At 43.3% G+C, this 9,389-nt stretch overlaps 2 protein-coding genes across 3 annotated transcripts; one reads left to right on the forward strand and one right to left on the reverse strand.

The window, feature by feature from the left end:
- The first annotated feature begins 555 nt into the window (after positions 1-555).
- LOC112269378 lies at positions 556-5,520 on the forward strand. The gene is made up of 6 exons (XM_024456054.1): positions 556-586; positions 2,310-2,570; positions 4,024-4,098; positions 4,728-4,868; positions 4,967-5,031; positions 5,323-5,520. Exons 1-5 carry the CDS (start codon positions 556-558, stop codon positions 5,023-5,025), a joined length of 567 nt encoding a protein of 188 aa, XP_024311822.1. The 3' UTR covers positions 5,026-5,031; positions 5,323-5,520.
- Positions 5,521-5,760: 240 nt separating this feature from the next.
- Positions 5,761-8,225, reverse strand: LOC100820974 (scarecrow-like protein 33). Of its 2 annotated transcripts, XM_024455707.1 has the most exons (2): positions 8,124-8,225; positions 5,761-7,589 (listed from the first exon to the last, which is right to left on the reverse strand). In XM_024455707.1, the coding sequence occupies exon 2, from the start codon at positions 7,410-7,412 to the stop codon at positions 5,877-5,879; it is 1,536 nt and encodes a 511-aa protein (XP_024311475.1). In that variant the 5' UTR covers positions 7,413-7,589; positions 8,124-8,225; the 3' UTR covers positions 5,761-5,876. The 2 variants fall into 2 exon arrangements, with proteins under 2 accessions (XP_024311475.1, XP_003581312.3); XM_003581264.4 differs by lacking the exon at positions 8,124-8,225 and having other exon boundaries at positions 5,761-7,817.
- Positions 8,226-9,389: the final 1,164 nt, after the last annotated feature.

A 9,389-nucleotide genomic window follows, 5' to 3' on the forward strand; every position in this document is an offset into this window, starting at 1 on the left:
AATGTAATCTATTGGGTTTGAGAAATTCTATTGGGTTCATTTTTTTACTGTACCCTGGTACTCTATATAGAGAGGTGGAAGTACCAACTAAATCTGACCATTGGTTTAGCAGGGTATTTTAGACCTTTTTCTTTTCTAATGCAATTCAATTTATTTTTTCTGCCGTGCGGTGCAAAAAGAAACGAAACTGCTTCGTCCTCAAGCCGCCTCTGCCTTTTCCTAAACAGGCGCATCCCATGGCGTCATGGTGGGGCTGGCGGCTTCCTGCTCCGATCCTCTCCCATCGTCCTACTCTCTGATCCTGTCCGATCCGATCAGTTGCTTCCTGTCGATGCATCTCCCACAGCGCTGCTACCAGTCTGACCGAAGACGGCGCCTCGTTTCTCCTTCTCGCTAGCATGCCCCGTGATGTAGATGGAGTCCACCGCCACCGCCGATGGCCTCCATGGCCGAAGCGCAGAATCTCGACAGCGGGGAATCCGCCCGCTCATCCCGTCTCCTCCGCAATCCTTGGTAGTGGTTGATGCCGCTGTTGTTTGTCTTCCGTGGACGAAGATGCAGAGCCACGCCGGCGGCCATGCGTCGGGTAATTTGTGCGCTGTGAAGAGGAGTGGGGTTAGTTCACGAATGAAAATACAAGGAAGAAATTCACTCGCGGGAAAAGAATAACATAACGTGCCGATTACAATTTTGCCATCTAGATCCTGGTACTCCATGACTTTTCGAGTCAATGCTCCATTGAATTGGTGTTGGAGTGCCAGATCGTATTAACCGTTAGATCGAGATAATTGGACGGTCTATAGTAGCTCAGGGGTATCGTAAAAGAGCTCTCACCTGAACCCATCACTTCTATACCAACTGCGCCACGGAGTACTCCCTGCGTTCCTAAATAGAAGATGTTGTTCGTATTAAGTCAAAATTCTTAAATTTTGACCAAGTCTAAAACAAATCTACAATATTGATAACTCTAATTTTTTTAATCCGTCATGATACATTTATTTGATATTGTAGATGTTACTATATTTTTCTGTAGATTTGGTGAAACTCTATTTTTTGACTTATGATAAAACTACAACATTTCTATTACAATATATTAAATTGGAATCGGTGGTGATGGGTGGACGCCGTTGGTCGGTGTTGGTCGGTCAATTTCGTTAAAATTACAATCAATATGCCACTGCCCCTTATTTTTTTTCCCTCCCGCCTTATTCACGATTTCAATAGCAGAAATTCTACGGTTTAGATTTACCGAAAGTTATCGTACGGTCCAAATTTGTCACAATATAATACGAACAGTTCTAAAATAAATCAATCTCCTTAACATGAATTCCAAAAATTTTCGTATCCATCTCAGTATGGAAATCAATCCGAACCCAAGCAAAAAATCTCGATATCAATCTCAGTATGGAAATCAATCCAATCAAAAAATCAATATCCAGACTTCACCTCCACCGGCTCGTGTTTGATACACTTTCCGTTGTTCCGTAGCATCGCATGGGTTCTTTTGCTAGTTTTACATTAATTTAGTAACAATGTTAGCTTGTACTCATTGTGGGATAAAATATTGCTGGACTATAAAATGCACAGAAGATGGCGACCTTCCCACTCTTAAAACACCAAACGAATTCCAAAACAACGTCTACAGCCTCGAAATTTTACCTCTTCCTCGTAGTCAGTGATCGCGGACGTTGAGAGTAGAGCAGAGTACGTAGGTCTGGTACGTGGTGATCACAGCGGCAGAGGGGAGTCCGGGGGGACCTAGGATATTAATTAAGAGGGAGCAAAAAATTTAAGCATTTGAAAATATTACACATAAATTAGAGGAATGTGGTAAATGTTTAGTGTTAGAATTAAAATAGAGACGAGAACAAAAATAACTAACCATCTTAATTCGTTTCCATATTTCAACCTCTAAACTCTTGTTATCAATTAATTATAAGCATATTCACCGCTATAGGAAGCAGATTTCTATAAAGATTGGTTTTTATGTTTTATTTTTTTTAGAGACATCTGGCTTTATTATTTAGTAAAAGTGGCACTCCATTCGATGCATAATAAGTGTCTGAAATTTAGTACAAATCTATACCAATTGTATATTAAGTTCAATTCATTTTAGGGGTGAAGATTTGTTGGTTTTGACCCCAGAATTTTTTTTGAGAGGGGTTTTAGCCCCTGATTAATCACATGAAGACACACACCACGATCACCGGATCAGGCCAAAAGTCAAAACTCAATCGAACAAAATGGAGTCTCAACTTTGCCTCGGGCCCTCAAGAGACCCCAAAAAGGCCATAAAACCCATAGCTCAGCCCAGCCCAGCCCAGCGCCAAAGAAGCCCATAAATCCTGGAAGAAAGTTCATCCATCTGCAAAAATCACATCTGCAGATCTGCTCGTTTTCTTGCCGCTGCTCAATCTCATACTCCTCAACGCCTATCCTCTCCGGCGCCCGACGCTCGACGGTCCCCGCTGAATGTCCTTCTCCTGTGAAGTCTGATCCCCTCCCCGGGGGCTTACCACCGGCCACCGGCGCCTGCTTGCTGTTCCCCGACCCGCTAGCTACCGCTATAGGTAATTCCATTGCCTTAAATCAATGTAAGGGAAACCATGGATTGTTCACTGATACTGCTCCAAGCATGTCTCGATTGATGTTGATGCTCTTGCTACTTGGCTTTTGCACATGTAGTGAAATTTTTAGGAGATTTTATCAACTACTTCCTCAGTTATATATTAATTGGCACGGATACTTGTACGAGATCCGTGTCAATTAATATGGAACGGAGGGGTAGTCACGAATAATCCCTCGATAGGTATTTCCACATGTGTGATATGTTCATGGCATCATGCGTTGAGAAAGTTGACACTTTACAGTACTCTCTCTGATCCATAAAAAAGGTCGCCCATTTTGTAATAAGATACTCCCTCCGACCGGTATTACTTGTCTCAAATTTGCCTAAACGTGGATCTATCTATGTGTAGAAAGTGTCTAGATACATGTAAACTTTGACAAGTAATTCCGGCCGGAGGGAGTTGTACAAATTGTACTAAGTGGAGGACACTTTTATGGGTCGGAGGGAGTAGCGTTTGTGTGTATGCGTGTGCTGTTCAGATGGCCGAGAGTGACAACATACCACGTCTTAACCAAATAACCAGCCCCCATTGTGTACTTGTGTGTGTGTCATGGATGCAGCATGCTTGCTATTAGGCTATATACTGAATCTATTTACCGGAAAATCAAAACCGATCATGCTCTTGCTGTTATGTGCTATGGCATTAAAAAAGTGTCGCCCATTTCTCCGTGAATGAATCTTTTAAATAGGATTTGCTTCTTGTGTCATGTGGCAAGATATTTATTTATTTTAATGAAGTCGGGAGGGGAGACCCCTACCTGAATTTAGATAAAATGGAGCCAGAGGCTCAAAGTTACAAAGAGCCTGAAACCCGCAAAAGAGAAAATGATTACAAGGCAGGACAGAGCAAACACAAGGAAGAAAAGGAGAAAGAAAAAAAGTTGGTGTTTATCAGGCCAATCTTCAATCCAATGGCTGAGCGCCTGTTTTTCCTTGTTCTTGAAACGGCAAGACCAGAGCTTCAGCGTTTCACAGCATTGTCTTGCGACCACGACTGGAGGAATATTGTGATGGTCAAACATAAGATATTTACTCATCAAATATAAAAACGAAATTCAAATGCTATCGTCTCATTTTTGAGTTCTCAACTTTGGTTAGTTTGGTATCTACTGAAACCATACCGAAATGGTTTGGTATAATACCAAAACCGAACCATATTTACTTTCATACCGTATTTACTGAAGTTTTGATTCCGTATTTACCGAACTGAATTAACCGAATGCACAGTCATAACACTACCATGGCCATGGCCGCTGCTGTCTCTATCTCCCTCTTCCCTACTCTGGCTGGGCATCCTCTCGCCAGAAGAACACGTAAATCTCCATACTCCCAATGTGTCGTTTGAGTCAAGCCTCTCTTGGATGATGGATCATACCTTGGTTTCTGATCTCTAGCTTCTTTCGCTGGGTTGTACAAGAAGAAGAGAATGATTTCGGTGAAGCGGGTCTGCTGCTCTACTGATGATGAAGGTTAGTTCAGTGATGACAGGCTGAGAAATCCAAATGCACTTCTTTTTTATTTATTTTTCATAGAATTAATATTTCGTTCATGCTTTGTTTCCTAAGTATGTGAGTGCTTAACATAAATCCACAAGGTATTTTAGCTTTATATGTTTCGAGTTTTTTCCCAGTTAATTTTGTGCAAGAGAACTCTTTCAGTGACTCTTAGGAATAAATGTGTGCCAGAAGCTCATGAACTCACAGTGTAAAAACTCGCTAGACATACGCCAGCTATGGAACACTATCTGCACCTGTGAAACATGAATTCAGGACATTGTGCATTGAACTTTATTTTGTCTGAAGACGAAGTTGTGCTCTCCCTGCAGTGAACTACAGAAGTAAAAGGACTGACCCCCCCTTCGTGACAATTTGTGCATGTTATGATTCTGAGATGAGAAAGTCGATGATCTGGGAGTAAACGTAGCACTGTCCATGCTAAAATTCTACAAAAGTAAGTCCGAATTTGCAGTTTGTTGCCTCTTGATTCCTGATTGTCTTTTGGACATCCATCTTACTACTACTATGCAGTCAAAAACTATGCTTTTCAGAGGGATTAGATCTGTATGGTCTGCTCACTGGGTCAAGCTTTATGTCGACAGGAGAGGTATCACCCTTACTACCTTCAAGCTGCCGTTATGTGCCAACATGCATCGACTACTCTATGCAGGCGTATGAAAGGTATGGTCTTGCGAAGGGTGCAATCTTGACAGCGCGGTGTATGTGCCGTTGTAATCCTCTTAGTATGTTTTCTTTCTGTTTGCTTAATATTTTCAGCTATGGAAAACTGACCATATCATATTTATGGAACTGAGCACTTTTTTATCTGATACACATGTAGGTGGACAGGGATATGATCCTCCAAGGTGGTTTGGTGGGGAAGAGTTACCTGAGGAATAATGACTGGTAATTACTAGCTAAGCACATACGCCCAATGGTGATGTTACATACAGTTCAATATGGAATATAGACAGACTTCAGTTGCATTGTGTTTTAAGTAAATGACTATACAACAACTAAAACAAGAGAAAAACAACGCTGTTAGATTTCTGCCGTACCAGCATGCTCAATGTGCCTGGGTTGATGGTTACTTCCCTTCCAATGCGCACTACTTCATATTAAAAAAAATATTCAAGCACATGGAATAGAAACAGGTGGAGAGAACATCAAAATAACCTGTGCACCTTGACTCTGCAGGAACACTAGACATCTGGTGCTGCAAGCCTGCAACAACATGGACCTTAAGTCGACCGATTGTATCATCAAGAATTATTGCTAACTTACGATGCTATAGATTGTGTTGTTCCTCATATATTTACTCATGCCTAATTGAGAAAATTGAAGAAAGATATCTAGACACCTTGTCAGATTGAGTGACGCAGGGATTACACATAATCTTATCATCTCTGATAAAAAGAGAGTAGCAATTCTAGACAGTTTTACGGATATATGTCAGCAACTATAGTAAACAGGTGCAACTTGAAAAACTGAACGTGGTTTCTGGTACTCGGTTACAGATACAAAAAAGAAAGAAAAGGAGAAGAACAAACACACATCTGATGCTGGAAACACACACCAAACTGAGGAAAAGCACATACCAAAACTGAGGAAATATCTAGATGACATAGAAACACCAGATCAAATCAATATATCCATTGGTACTTCAATCTATCAATCCATCTATGTCAATTCAGAACCACTAGTACAATCTCACAAAAGCAGAGCAAATGTGCCCAAGCATCCAGTTGAATCTATGCCACGTTAGAACTGCTAGCATCATCAGCTACCCATGCTGAGAGGGCGTAGAGGACCCGGCCTTTCCACCCTTGCAGAAGCCACCGATGGTCCTCATTGATCATGAAATGCTTGTGGTACTGGTTCTTCACTTTGTCCTTGAGCATCAGAACAATATCAGGGTCCAATGGCAACTGCCTCAACCCTGCCCGGTGGTTCCGAGTCTGCCACTCCCTGTAGTTCTGAGGGCGCTCCACCCTGTCTGCCCCTTCGCAGGCGACCATGTTCATGACAGAACGTGCGAAAAAGTCCCGCTCCATCTTCAGTCTCTTGTCGTTGTTCCGTGGAATCGTGGTCTCCAACACATCAAAAAATGATGCGAAGTTGTACAACGCATGGCGGAACCGTGTCATGAAGAACGCCGCACTGTATGACCCATTGGTGATGGCATGGACAAACACAGACGGCTTCATCTTCCTGATAGTGTTGAGCACCATGTCCCTTGGGCTTACCCTGTCCATGGTGAGGCTCTCGTCCATCAAGGTCTTGAACTGGAACAGGCTGTTCACGACAAGCACCTCATCAGGGTCAATGTGGATGTCCTCTGCCCGAACAGCCTCTGGCTGGGCTGTGATGGCGTTGAACTTGAATGACATGCCGAACTTGCTTGCATAGTTGCTGAGACGGTGCCCTGCCTCCTCGATTTGCTCAGATGGGCGGAACCCAGGCTGAGGCTTGCTGATGCTGGTCATCCTCACCTCTGGTGGCCCTCCCTCCCTGTCCGCCAGCCACTGGATCAACTCCGGCCACTGCACTCCGATGTTGATGCCGTAGTGCACAATGTGCAGTTTCTTCCTGCCTGCAACAGCTTTGTAGATGGTCTTGTTGGAAAAGAGAAATGCGACCTTAAAGAAGCAGAAGGTGGCGCTGTACAGATGGTAAGCCTGAACAAGCTTCATAGTGGAGGTGCGTGTCCCAATGAGCGAACGGTAGAACTGACTCCCCGTGCCGGCCAGCCGTGCCTCCAGCCCCTGGGCGAAGTAATGTGCCAGCCGCTGCCTAGAATCCCCCGTTGGTGAGGAGTACCGCTTGATCTTCTCCAGTACCTCGCTCGCGCTGCGATGGTCGTTACTGGCCACTGCTTCCGCACAGCGGATCAGCAGTGTTTCTAGGTCAGTGACCACCGTCTGTGTTGCACCGCGCCTCCCACGTATGCGTCTGCTCTTCTGTGCCACCTTGTTCTCCTTGTCTGGAGTGATTAGTAGCTCCTGCATCTCACCGGGGTGCCTGTCATAGCCATTGAGGATGAGACAGTCCAAGCTCTTCTTGAGCTCGTCCTCCTCCTCCGAGTCAGCATGCACTAGCACCGCTATTTGCTTGCTGCTCCTGCCCATGCCTGCCTCCGTCACACCATCCACGTCAAACTTGTTCTTACACCCCCTACTATCCACCATCACGAAGTCTCTGGGCAGGAACATTTCGGTGTTCTCCATGCCTTTGAAGAATTCCGTGCTTGGCATCTTGTTCATGCTGGTGATGCTAGCGCTCTCCATGGGAAACTCGTCATTCCTGGGCTCCACTGTGCCTGTACCATTCGAGAAGAAGGCTGGATCCTGTACCTTACTGGGCAGCAAGGCAGAGGCAAGCACATCTGGTAGTGCCGAGGACTCGTCACCATCGAATGAGGTGGTGTCAGCAGCAGAGAGGATCTGGGCGAAGGGTTGCTCAACCTGCAGGAGCTTCGGGTGATCAGTGTACTGGTAGGTGAACTTGTCAACAATATCATCCTCCATGAGCATGCGCGAGATGTATTCCAAGGACAGATCATCCTGTGGCTGCTTTGAGTCACCATGGTCGAGGAAGACGGACGGATGCACTGGCGCAGACTCGATAACACCTAACAACTCCTCTTGGGTGGCAGCCATGGTGGGTAGATGCTACTTGGTGATGGTGCAGTGGAAATATGTTGGAATTGGAGTGGAGATATCATTATCATCGAACCTCGTTGGTTTCTAGCCATTGGAACCAGCTTTAATACAAATATACAATCCAGATGGTTCGTTACTTGATTTAACCGTCCCTGTGCTTATGGACAAAAAAAAAGCAGCCATCTTTTCTGTCCCTGTCTAATCAAAAGCAGGAATTCTCTGGTAGAAAATAATTTTATGTGTTGAAGTTTTGTGCTGTTATGGTACAGAGAACAAGTCAAATTCTGAACGATTTGTATACTCAACTTTTTTGTCCTGAAAATTTACAATCGGTACCTGTAGTAGTTAGCATCTAGATGTATGTAACTTGGAACGATGTTCAGTCTTATGTCTCTTTCCTGCCCCACGCTTGGACCAAACTAGTAGCAAATTACACCTGCAAGTGAACAATACATTTGTTAGGTTAAACAAATTGCAAATTCAAACTCCAGCCCTCTTAGCAGATTGATTATATATTAGTGTTTTTTCAGTCGTATCATTCTAAACGAGGAAACTTAAGAAAAAGGTGTTTTTTCAGTCGTGTACTCATGTATCAATTTTAACTTACTCATATCATTCTAAATGAGGAAACTTAAGAAAAAAGTACGGCCATCTTATCACATCAACTCTGGAAAATAGGTGCAGCTCCACAAGCAGATCATGGATTCTGTTACTCGACTACAAAAGTAAATGGAGCGATGAAACATCTGATGTTGCTGCAACTGACCTTTATGGCTTGTTTAACTCATCAAACACAAACCTAATGTCTGTAAAAGTAATTTACAAGCGACCGCAGAAGATATATTAGCAAGAAGCATATAATTCATGTGTATATATCTTGTATTGATTTACTTTTTGAAGGGAAACTTGATTTGTGCACGGAACAAATTAGTAATAACTTATCCTTATGCAGGACAAAGAAGCTAATAATCTGTGGCAGTGTCGTCTAGCACCCACACCAAGAAAACTTAGAGGATGCGCACCTTCCGCAACAACCCCTGATCCACATCCACAACATAGTCCTTATGGTACAGGCTCTTGTCCTTGTCCCTTGCCACCTCAACATAATCAGCTTGAGTGGCTGTTGTCTTAGGACTGCCCGTTGGTTTCTCAGTAGTACTATGTTTTAACTCAATAACTCTATACAACAACTAAAAGACGAGAACAACAATGGTGTTAGTTAGATCTCTGCAATTCCAATCAGGCGATCCAAAACCATTATAATCAATGTGCTTGTGAATGTGATGGCCTTTGTGTATGTCTGTTGCGGTGCATATATATGAGTGTGCTTTTACAATTTACATCTTTCAGATTTTCTCTCCCCTCAATTGTTTTGCTCCATTCTTCTGCCGACTAGTGTCAAGACCCAATTGGATTTTGCTGTTTTCTAAATATTTATTTGCATTTGGATTTGGTCAGAAAATTTTATTAGATGAAAAAAGATTGGCATATTCCTGAAGACAGTCCAAAATTCTTTCTATGGACCCAGATGAAAGATGAACATTGCCATATTCCTGAACATGAAGGCAGTCGTTTTTTTTTCAGAACTACCAGTTGGTGGAA

Source organism: Brachypodium distachyon, chromosome 5 (assembly GCF_000005505.3).
Source record: "Brachypodium distachyon strain Bd21 chromosome 5, Brachypodium_distachyon_v3.0, whole genome shotgun sequence".
NCBI lineage: Eukaryota > Viridiplantae > Streptophyta > Magnoliopsida > Poales > Poaceae > Brachypodium > Brachypodium distachyon.